The sequence below is a fragment of the Poecilia latipinna genome, unplaced genomic scaffold (assembly GCF_001443285.1).
Source record: "Poecilia latipinna isolate Pla-1442-1.1 unplaced genomic scaffold, P_latipinna-1.0 Scaffold560, whole genome shotgun sequence".
NCBI classification, from domain to species: Eukaryota; Metazoa; Chordata; class Actinopteri; order Cyprinodontiformes; family Poeciliidae; genus Poecilia; species Poecilia latipinna.
The window spans coordinates 62455-74528 of record NW_015113176.1 but is presented as its reverse complement, the minus strand read 5'-3'; the positions used below and the strand labels follow the sequence as shown (position 1 = coordinate 74528).

Here is a 12074-nt window from a genome sequence, read left to right as displayed (position 1 = left end):
GACTATATATGTAGTATAGGCGGCTACAGAGTATCTTGGTTTACATTTTTGGTTGGTGGTGTGCCGCGTGATTTTTTCAATTAAAAAAGTGTACCTTGGCTCAAAAGAGGTTGAAAAACACTGGTTTACAGGATGAATCGTTTCCTGGATGAATCATTTCCAGGATGAATGGTTTCCAGGATGAATCGTTGCCCTCCAGCTCTCCAGACTCTGGTGTTGCTTATGGAGCTAAATAATAACTTTGTAAAAATGATTTTTTCATTAATAAACAAAGTGAACCATTTTTTAAAAATCCCAGATTTTCCTGAACAAATCAGCCGATTCCAGTTTGATTTGCTGTAAAACTGATCATTTATTGATCACCCAGAGAACCAGTCAGGTGGATGTTATTGGACCTGCAGCGGCAGCATCATTCCTGCCGCTGATAATGTCACATTCTGTCTGAGCGTTTTGTTTCTGGAGTGATCTTCTAGCTTCCTGTGGCCTCAGCTGCGCTGGATGAGTGTCACGATGCGCTGAACGAGTCTTGCAGTCGGTTTGCAGATCGGATAACGAGGCTGCAGCTTCTCCTCGGCGCTGGACGGAGTCACAGCGAATCTGCAGAGCAGAAAGAAACTAAATCATTAAAACAGCTGAAAAGTGAAAGTTGTAGGTTGTGTGTCGTGATTCCAGCTGCTGTGGAAACTTAAGTTATAGCAAATACCCAAGATTTATTGTCTGACTAAAATAATAACCATATGTTATGAAATTTACTGTTTTTCTGGAAATAAACTTCGAAATTTGAGTTTTTTCTTGAAAATGTACAACTTTATAAGCTCACAAATTTATTTTTTAAAGCTTAATCTGAAATTTCAGTTTTTTTTCTAGCAGATTTTTGAATTTTCAAGGCCAGAATTTTTATTGTTTTTATTTTAGAAAGTGTTTTAGATTAATCTAAAAACTTCCTTTTTTCTATCTACAGTTGTGCGCCTTTGTTAATACATTACTAATTTGGGCCTAGTGGGTTTTAATTATTCGCCTGTCCTGCAGTACTGCTGTTTGCCACTAGGCGGCAGTGCAGGCTCTGGATCTCCCACCTGAATTCCTCTCTGAAGTTCAGCTGCAGGTGCTGAGCCAGCTGGTTGCTGTACTGCAGACAGGCCAGCAGGAGGCGACAGCGCTGGAACAGCAGAACGGACTGCGCCGGGCTCAGAACCGACCCGTTCTGGTCCGACAGAACCAGAACCAGCTTCTGGGCCTGGTGGCGGATGAAGGGCAGCTGCGGAGGACAGGCTGAGGTTAGCTGGAGGAGCTGAGCGGCTGGACTCCTGTGAGGAAGGCTCACCAGGTGGGGGTGAGGCTGAAGGACTCCCAGGATCCACGACACGGACACGAAGTTCTCTCCGGGGAAACATCGGCGGGTCTGAACAGAAGGAACATTCCTAAAAACTATTCATTCAGTAGGGCCGGATGTTCTGGAGGCATTTTCAGTCCATTTACAGATTTTCTTAAGCTCTTACAGCCAAGGTGAAAAGAAAGTACATCCCTGTTATTTATAAGATAATCTGCTAATGAAATGTGTGGAAAAACCAAGTTACCTATTTGAACTGACAGTTTACATCCCGGAACTTTAGTCGTTTAGATCTGGGGGTGTTTAGTTTGGATAGACGGAGATATATGGATAGATGGGGATGTTTATAGATATTTCTTTACCAGAATTGAAAGTTGTAACTTCCTGCCAGACTCACCTCGTAGCCCAGCAGCAGCAGCTCAGACAGCAGCGAGCAGGCAGCATCCAGGTACTCTGAGAGCAAAGCCTGAAGCTGCAGAGACACAGAGGCTAACTGGTTGTTTTAGGACATATTTTAACAAATTTCTAATGTGAACCAGTTACCTCGGAGTCAGACGCGGATCCTCGACTCTGCTTCTCACCGCCAGGATCACAAATGAAGGCCAGCAGCAGTCTGGAGATCAGAGCCCCCCTGCAAGGAGGAACAGCGTTTATGTGCAGAATGCAGCGAGAATTCAGCTGAAAACGGCTGCAGACAGCGTGGTGAAATGTCAGAAATTAGCTTAGATTTAGAGCAGAAAGAGCAAAACTATCAGCCTGAACAATCTGGAGTTGATTTGGAAACAGAAAAATGACAGAAACGTACAAAAAGAGAGGAAATGTCTACAGCTGACCCTGTATTAGGGACGTTAAAGATAATAATAAAAAAGGAATACATTTATGCAAAAAAATCAAGGAAAAGTTTGAAAATACAAAAATTTACTAGAAAAAAATTTAAAATTTCAGATTAATCTCAGAAATTTTCTAGAAAAAACTTGGAAATTTCAATTTCAGCAGCTGGAGAAGGAAAATATCCCCCAAAGACACGACAGAAGCTTTTTTATGGGAGTTTTGCGTTTACCTGTTGGCGAACAGCAGGCTGCTCCTGGCTGCTTCCACCTCCGTCTCTCTGAACATGATGGCGAGCGTCTGGACGATCAGCGTACTCAGCCTGAACAAGATCAGCACAAATATCTGCTGAAAATGGGATTCAAGCAACTTTAAACGCATTTAGACCTGGATGTGAAACCTTAACCTGACGTTTCATTAGCTAGGCTCAATTTAGCTAATTTCTCCAGAGCATAAAAATAAGAATCCATCCCACCGTACACCTCACCGCTGTCTCACATCCCTGACTTTTTCTTGTCTTGACACCCTATGTAAAGCCAAGTAGCTATAAAAGCATGGCTAAGTTTGCTACTTGGCTCTAAGAACCAGAGGTTTCGGTTCTGCTGAAACATCTCTCTCAACAATGATGCTAATCTTATACAGATTTGATCTAAATTTAACTTTAATTTTAGTTTAATGAAACATTTTCTGCTCCAAATGTCACTTCTTTCATCCTCATTATGACATTGATGACCCTGTTTGAGGTAAACAACCTCAGCTTGACCTAAATCTGCCCCCTGGTGGTGGAGTTTGGGACTGTCAACACGAGTCTCTTACAGGAGCTGATCTGTGGTGTAAACTCTGCTGAGGCTCTGACAGCCATGAAGACATTCCTCCAGAGTCTGAACCAGGAAGACGAACGCCTCGCCAGACTGGAAACAAAAACAAGTGGATAAAAATCTTGATTTCTGTCCACATTTCCAGGTGTTTTCACTCAGTCTGTTCTCTGTTTGCGGCTCAGCAGTGTTTCTCGTAACGTCTCACCCTCCAGAAGAGCCTCCTCAGCGTGGCGTTGCGGTGAGCCGCCGTCCTCAGCTCCTGCAGCAGAAGGTACAGGTTCTCCACGGTGGTGCCGTCCTGCAGGAGCTCCGAACTCAGCTGAGCGAACAGGTGAGCCGTCCGCTCCGCGCTGCAAACACCAAACAGACTTTTTCTGCCTCAGGCTGGTTTTTAAAGAGAATTGGGAATCTATTTGGATCTACTGGCTGATTTAGATGAGGAACGAGTTTCTTTATGTCCTTTCCTGTCTCTGGAGCGTACGCCATCTTCCACTGGGAAATCCACGCATGATGTTTTCACCCAGATTAATAACCCAGCGTTGTTCTTTTTACTTTTTTTTTTTAGTTTTGTTGGCTCTAGTGGCCTTTATTTGAAAATAGTTCGACAGGAAAGAGGGTAATGAGAGAGCGGGAAGACATGTGGCAAATGTCACCAGGCCGGGAATCAGAACCTGCGACCACCGCCACGAGGACCGAGGCCTCAACATGTGGGTGGTGCTTTGCCCCTGCGCCGCCACAGAACCCAAATGATCCAGCATTTGGTTAGAAGAGGCGATCAGATTCACTCCTGAAATGAAATCAGTGGTTCCAACCTGATGGAGTCGGACGACGGCGTGCTTCTCCTCCTGTAGTCCGGGTCCAGGAGCAGGGTCGACTTCTGGACACACAGACGTCCGGCTGTCAGACAGACGACCAACACAGAACCAGACTGACCTCTGAGTCTCGACCCACGATGACGAAGCTGTTCCAGCAGCTCTGCAGGTGGAGGTACAGGGTGGAGGTCTGAGAAACCACGTAAAGGTGCAGCTCGGCGTCCCTCTCTTCCCTGGAGTCTGCTCGGTCCCGCCTCAGCAGCCGGGTCAGGACGGAGCCGATCCTCCGGGTCACCTGGAACCACCACGAGGGACACCACGCTCAGACTGGACCAAACAGAACGCCGTGACCTCTGACCCTGCCGTTTAAATCGACCCGTTTTTCAGTGGCATTAGGTATTTAGAAGAGAAACAGGCCCACAGCATCACAGAACCTCCACCGTGCATAACAATGGGAACGAGGTCCGCTTAGGAAGGAAGGAAGAAACTAAGGAGATAAGGAAGGATGAAAGGAACCAAGGAAAGACCGACGAGAAGGAACAAAGGAAACATGGGAGGAGCCAAGGAGAGAAGGAAGGACGGAGTGTTTATCCAGCCGGGAATGAATCTGGAATTGTTCTAAACTTTTCCAGACCTGGAAAATCCTGAAATCAATGCCAGGTTTTTCCAGACTTAACCCTTTATTTCCCCACTTAACTCTCCTGCCTGATTTGAAAGGTATGTTCTCCTTTCTTTCCCATTTTAAATAATTTCCACAAAACATTTGGAGTTTCCCTCCTTGTCGTTTCTTATCTTTAACCCTGATAATTTGTGTAAATCTGAAGAAAGTTTTATTTAGCTTTTGGAAGCCGCCCTCACCTGGCGGCTCTCGGCTGTTTTCAGGTTTTCCTCTGGCGGTGATGAAGGAGGCGAGGGAGGAAGAGGATGAGGAAGAGGGATTCTGGGGAGGCCCAGAGTCTCCGGGTCGGGGCAGGAGGCAGAGCGGCTCGTCTTCATCACCGGATGGAGCTCCTCTTTCTTCCACCAGCTGAAAACAGCAACAGGTTCAACAGAGATGACAACGCAGCACTGTAAAAATTTAATCTGGAGTTTAAGTTTAAAATGCACTAAATACTGGAGATATTAGTGCAAACATATATTCTCCATTACGACCATGGTGGCCATCTTGAAGAGATTCCTATTGGCCCAATTATGTCTGATTTGACACAAAAACATTCATCTATGATAAAATAACTGTTCTTGACAACCACAGCACCATCTTGGAAAAGGTCTGCCATCTTGAATTTTTCTATGGCCCATACGTTTTCTTTTTAAATCCCAAGAGGTCGTCTGTATATTCAGTTTTCTCCTGCTCCACTGGTGGATGTCATCGTTTTAAACCCAGAACGTTTCTGCTTCTCTCTTCAGCTGCTGTTTGTCCTCATTTTGTTCTGAACTCCTAACAGCTGCTGTTCCTGAAGGATTTAGCTTTTTTAGCGGATGTGTTTAATGACGTCCCAGTGGAGCAGCACATGGACACATTTACACTCTGCTGTTTACATCAGCCTCCTTTGCGGCCTCCAGGCAGCCATTCAGAGGCTGTGACAGTAAATCCTCCTTTCTTCGTCTCATTACCGTCGACACGCCGTTTCCTGACAGAAACTCAGAGGAATTAGCAGAGCAATACAATCCCAGGGGGCTGCAGCATAAACGGCAGAGCTGCTGCAGGATGAGACTTAAATCTGGATTAAAGGTTTAATTCAACCCATTTCTGTCTCTCTAGCAAGTTTTATTTTATTGGATTTGGTAGCAGTGGTGGGTATCGCTAACTAAAAGGTTATTAGCGCTAACCCTAAACATTAGTTCAGTTTATGCTAAGGCGCTATACCAAAATGTTAAGCTGATGCTAACGTGCAACCAACATAGTATTTAGCAGAAGGTAATGCTAAAAAACCAAAGCAACATTTAACTGAAGCTAACACTAAAGCACCATAGCAGCGTAGCATTTAGCAGGAGCTAAATATGGTTGCTGCCGATTCCTAAACATGGAGCAGAAACAAGTGAAAAGTAAAATCTTTAAAGTAGAAAATAAAAACTAATAGTGAGAATTTAAAAAAATAATACATTTAATTTGAAAAAATGTAAAAATACTTTTAAAAGATGAAAATGTAAGAATACATTCAAGATAAACAGAAAACTAATTAAAAAAATTAATATATAGAAAGAGCAAACATCTCAGATTAAACCTTTCATTGTTTTAACAGATCAACTTGGATAGTGTGGAGGAAAATCTCAAACTGGTAACCTTATCCGCCAGGAAGGCAACAAAATGAAAGTCAATACAAACTCCTAACATGGTAGAAGTTCAAACAGGTGTGCTCACCTGTCTGCAGGATGTCCTGTGAAGGAAGCAGAGACACGGGGAGGTTAGGATTACAGGTAAAGATTTCAGAACGAAGGAAAGCAACACCGGCCTCTCGGTTTTCCTCGGATCAGATCACATTTTGTTCCGCTAGAAATTTAGGCTTTAATGAATCTGTGTTTAACTCTCAGCTTAGCTTTCTCTTTTTGCACCATAAGCACAGCATCAGGATTCGGGCATTGTTCTGCTCCGGGTGCTAACATTAGCTTTACAGCTAAAACTAATATTTTAGCTAATATTTTGATATAAAAGATAAACTTAACAGACTGAATAAACGAAAGTCAAAGTCATGCTAGTGAAACATTTATACTACTCACAGCATTTTAGCTAACATTAGCATTTTAGCTAATTTTACCTTAGACATGGCTGTTAGCATATTTTAAGGCTTATTTAAAAGTCAGTCAACATGCTGACTATAGCATTTTAGCTCATTTTAGCTTAGACACTGCTGTAATCATGAGTCATGAAAACAAATTTATCTGCACCTTTTAAGTCGTGTGTTCTGATTGGACAGTGGCTGGCTCTGCGAGAGGGCGGGGCCACAGGAGGAAGCCCCGCCCTCTTCTCCCTCTGTAACCAATCATGTTCCTTCTCTGCAGGCCTTTCTGGGACGTAGGTGATCCGTATGTGCTGACAGCGCTCCCTGTCCTTTGAACTGAGGAAATCTGGGAGGTCGTTCACCTGCACAGGTAAAACAGGAAGTTCAGCACCAAGTCAGGAATATTTGACAGAAATATGAAGAAACTTTTAAATTTTTTCATTGCAAATTTATGTTTATTCATTGACTAAACATGAAAGCCATTGAAATCTCGGTTTCCCTGTCTGTGAATCCTTAAAGTCTTAAACTCAAGTGTCTAAAATGAAGGACTTAAAATGTCTTACATTTGTTTAAAATGTAAATTAGCCTTTAATCTTATTCCCAGGTCTTAAATTACCATTTTAGACTTTTTAATCTATGTTAAAATTCAAACTTTTTCATCCAGGTTTGAGTCAGACAACTTCACTGCTTTGTGACTCCAGACGGTTAAAGCTACAACTAGCTAGCTTTTTGTGTTTGCTTCTATGAGAATATAGGTGTTAATAATGGTTTAAAAATGTTAAAATTGGTTAATTAATTAAACTAAGGTTGTTAAACATTGCTGTAACAGAAATTGTCATTTTGAGGTTAATTGTGTAGGAATTATGCACAAACTTGATGATTACATTCACTTGTATATTGAAAATCAGCTACATTTTCCTGACCTCGGTGAATTTTCAGCATTTTTCCACCCTGCAGAAGCAGAGAGACGGAAACTGGAGCCATGTGTTTATTTATTCAGGGAGTTTCACTAACAGAGATTGTCCAGGTGAGCTGCTGCAGCCATGATGGCGCCGTCAGACATCGACTCCAGCAGTAATCCGTCACGTTAGCACAGACGGGATTACTGCTAAGCGTCTGACATAACAAGCTGTGGGAATCACAGATTGAGCTGCCGACTTTCTTGAAGTAGTGTTGTACTAACATTAATCCTATTTTCAGCTTCTGCACTGGGTCGGTCTGTTTAAAAATAATTTAACTCAGCGACTCGAATCACATAATCAGCTTCTAGTTGGAGTCTGAAAATAGATTTCCTTTTATACCTGTTTGATTACATTGATTGAAATGTTTTTGATGTGGGTTTAATTGTAATCGTTGCCAATTTTATCTCTAAATTAAATGGGTTGCAGGACTTAAAATAAACCAGGAATTTGAAAAATTAAACCACAGTTAGCTAAAAGAAGCTAACTACCGCTAGGTGTGGCTAATGCATGCATAAATTTCAGAACCCTGTTCCATCTAAAAACCTCGGTTTGTGAACTTTGGATCAGTTTGAATGCATATGTGAACGCCAAGTGGACCAAAGACCGCTCCAAAAGCAGGAAGTGGACTACAGCGCAGGGCATTCTGGGTAAATACAACCTAAAGAAACGCACTAGCCTAATGCTAGCAGGAGAAATGGCTCATGGTCTTTAAGGGCACTCTGTGTTTGTTTACATTTTGTGACAAAGGAAGTCGAACTCAGTGTTTTCAGAGGTTTTAGTGTCGTTTCCATTAGAGGTTCTTGGCGCAGCGCCCCCACAGGCCAGGAGGTGAACAGATTTTTCTGAGAGTTTGGTTTGTGAAAGACAAACACAGCAGCTGAAAATAAAACAAATGTTACCTCTTTGGTTCACCAATCGAAACGACTGGATTGTCATCACTTCTCCTCACTTTCGTCTCTATTCTGCAGTTTTCATTCTTTGCATTATTTCAAATGTTAACTTCATGTCCATCGTTTGTCTTCTCAAACCTCCAGTTGGTTATTTCAGACGGCCGTTTGTACTGAGTCCGGTTCTGGTTCTGCTGGAGGTTTTTTCCTGTTAAAGGGGAGTTTTTCCTCTCCACTGTCGTCCCTGCTGGTGCAATTCAACGATTCAATGCAATCTCCTGAGTTTACATAGAAACTTTTAAACTGCTTTTCTGATGTCTAGGATTCGTTGGAATGTATGGATGATTGAATTTAAATGATTTTTTTAAAGTGCTTCCAGACAACGTTTTTTGTTTTATTGTTTTAAATTCAATAAAGAACTGAATTTAGACTTAACATGTTTCTCTTCAACTTCATCCAAAGATTTTGTGCCAGGTCCAATTTAATTTTAGAGAAAAACACAAACCATGATGCTGCCACCACCATGCATACAGTATGAGGCCAAAGTTATTCACGTTGAAGTCAGGGATGTGATCGTTGTGACGGCGCGTTGGGGCCATAAAGAAAAGAGAAAATAAGGAGGAGTAAATTTCCACCCAAAACATTCACAAATTTTGAGATTCATCTCAGGAATTATTCATCTCAGAATTTTTTACAACAAGTGGAAATATCTGAGCTAAAGAATCGAAAATTTATGAGGAAAAAAAATAACTTTTGAGATTAATTTCACTTACATTTCTAGAAAAAAACTTTGAAATTTTCCGAGACTGAAAACATTTTCAACTTTTGGAAATGTTCTGTTTTAAAAGTAAAAGATTTTCAAAATGTTCATGTTTTTTTAAATGTTAAATCAATCTAAAAAATTTATAAATTCTCACAAATTTTGTGACTTTTCGAACTCAAAAAATTATTCTCAAAATTTCTGAGTTTATAGAAAATTTTTCAACTTTTGAAGCTCAGAAAAGTCTAAGATTTCCAAAAAAATTTCAGAGCTTAATCTAAAAAATTTGGAAGTTTCTGGCAGAAATTTACTCCTTTTTTTCTACCGTGACCCTGATACACCTTAGCATTTTTTCCTGTTGTGAACCATATGACCCTGGAATTTGAACTAAAAAGTAAAAAGTTATTTTTTCTTCTGTATTTTATGTGAATAAAATTTCTGCCTCTCACCTTACTTGTTGGTTTAACCGACACTTAAAGATGAATTTCAACAATGAAAACTATTTTTGACTTTTTTTTTTTCTTTTCAGTTTTAAACTCACCAGCTCGATGTCGCGCACGCGCTCGAGCCTCACGGCGGCGGTCAGCGCGCGCGGCGGGAACTCCGTCAGGTACACGCGCTCGTCACTCAGAACCGCGTACATGTAGACCTTGTTGATGACGTCAGAGACCACCACGCACGGTTCGTAGGTTCGGATCCGCTCGTACAGAGCCCGCTCCGTGTTCCGCTTCAGGAACGAGTCCAGCCGGGCATTCCGGCGGGGCAGGAGCGGCAGGAAGTCGGATCGACTCCGAGCCATGACCCGGGGCGCTACTTTCTGCAGCGGATGGAGACAGAAAGCGGTTCGGTTCCACTGTCCATCGCGTCGGTTCGTGTTTTACTACTGAAGCAGGCAGCGAGTCCAGTTAGGTTATGAACTAAACAGGTGAACCGCGAAGAGGGCGCACTGCTTTCTGATTGGTCCGCTTTTTTCCCTAGAGCGCTGCTGATTGGCTGAAAGATAAACCTCTATGTAATAGAGTTTAATACGGTTTTTTATAAAACAAAAACAGTTTTTAGATAATCTTTTATTCATTTAAATTGACGTATATATATAATATTGACTTGTTTCTGCTGACTTTTTCAGATTTGAATACATTTGATATTTATTTCATATTTGTTGCATCTGCTGTTAACAATAATGAAAAAATATTTAAAAATTGATTGTTAGAATTTAATATATTTTTTTAATAAATGACATATTGTGGATATTTAGTTTTAGTTCCACAATAAAACTAACAATATTACATAACATGTAGTGAATATTTAATTTAATAGTTTAATTACATATTAATTTAACAGATTGAAATGTTATATTGTAAATTGTAAGATTATATTTGGACAATTTCTGGAATAATCATTTTTAGAATTTTTTTAATTTATTTCTTTATTTCATAAATAGGCTGATGATTATTTCCCTGTTTTTTGTTATTTTTTCCTTCCCAGGAAGAATTTTCCCCAAAGAAAACAAATAAAGGTTCTTGTTTCATATTCATATAGTATTTTTCTTTCATTGCTGCAGAACATAATTTAAATTTAATCTCCTAAACCAGAATAATTGGGCTTGACTACTGCTCCTGTTTCAGTGTAATTGATCTGTGGAGTTCCTGTTGTCTCACAGGAAATAAGTAAAGTCAATGCATAAATAATTAATAATAGCTTCTAAGATGTAAAAAAAAATCATTCATTAAATCACAATTTAATTAATTTTAATGTTCAAAGTAATTGTTATTTTAATTAAAGAATAATTCATTTAAGTATTTAGTTCCAGTTTTATTTAGAAATACTTGATACATATTAAATATTTCCACATTATTTATTTATTGCATCTTACTTTTTTGACACTCGATATAGTTTTATTAAACCTCCAAAAAACCGAAATGTTTTCTATTTTTTTATTTCCATATGTTGTTTCGCCTTACTGCCGCTAGAGGGCATCAGAATGCAGTTAATGTGAAGCAATTTATTTTAATATGCGAATCCCACAAATTATTTCAGATATTTTTCTGAGTTTATCCTCTTAATATGTTATGTAGAATATTCTAGATTAATTTTAACTTGATAAATGTTAAGAAAAAATTAGCCTGAGGTTTTCTTCAGAGGATGCGACTTTTAAATAAACGCTGTGAGTGAAAAGATGAACAGAGTCTCTCACATGGACACCATGACAGAGATGAAGGCTGTGTTGTTTCAGCGTTTCTGAGACTCTTTTATACAAACACTGAGAGGAAACACTGAAGACATACAGAGAAAGACTCCAACTCATCTGATCCATTTAATACGATGCATATAGAGTACATTTCTAAGGAAAACTTGGACATTTCTCAGCTTTAAAAGTTTAGAATTTGCTAGAAAATCTTGGAATTTTTTATATTAATCTCAGAAAAGTTCTATATAAAAAAAGGAAATTTGTGAGTCTCAAAGGTCAAAAATGTTCTCCTTCTCAAACTTAAAAAAATTCTAAAAGTCAAACATTTTTCACTTTTGAAACTTAGAAATTTCCATGTTTTTTCTAGAATATTTCTGAAATTAATCTCCAGTTTTTTCTAACATTTTTTTTACTTTTCAGCCTCAAATTTCCTGTTTTAATTTTATAAGATTAATCTAACAATTTCTGAGTTTTTTTTAAAGCAAATTTTAAACTTCACACTCAGAAATTTCCTTTTTTGTATTTTGGCAGAAGTATACTCTTCCTTTGTTTTCTATCTACACTGGCCGTAATACACGGTTGTACTTTACTTCCTCAACATGAAGCTTAAATAAATTTAAAAACTGCTTTAAGCTTCATGAAAGATGACATGAAAAACTCTAAAATATGCCCTCACTTTTTATCAACTCGTTTGGAAAAATCTGTTGTTTTTGTGTGAATTTACAGATGAAGAACAATCAGATTAAGAATTATTTAGTTCATAATTTTT

At 39.6% G+C, this 12074-nt stretch overlaps 1 protein-coding gene across 2 annotated transcripts; it reads right to left on the bottom strand.

Annotated features, from left to right (window-relative positions):
- Positions 1-291: 291 nt before the first annotated feature.
- cunh12orf56 (chromosome unknown C12orf56 homolog) lies at positions 292-10110 on the bottom strand. 2 transcript variants are annotated; one of them, XM_015041618.1, is made up of 14 exons: positions 9659-10104; positions 6675-6870; positions 6151-6166; positions 4647-4815; positions 3928-4083; positions 3789-3853; positions 3182-3326; positions 2975-3069; positions 2391-2480; positions 1874-1961; positions 1728-1802; positions 1325-1402; positions 1077-1258; positions 386-597 (listed from the first exon to the last, which is right to left on the bottom strand). In XM_015041618.1, the coding sequence occupies exons 1-14, from the start codon at positions 9914-9916 to the stop codon at positions 486-488; spliced, it is 1725 nt and encodes a 574-aa protein (XP_014897104.1). In that variant the 5' UTR covers positions 9917-10104; the 3' UTR covers positions 386-485. The 2 variants fall into 2 exon arrangements, with proteins under 2 accessions (XP_014897105.1, XP_014897104.1); XM_015041619.1 differs by lacking the exon at positions 1077-1258 and having other exon boundaries at positions 292-597; positions 9659-10110.
- Positions 10111-12074: the final 1964 nt, after the last annotated feature.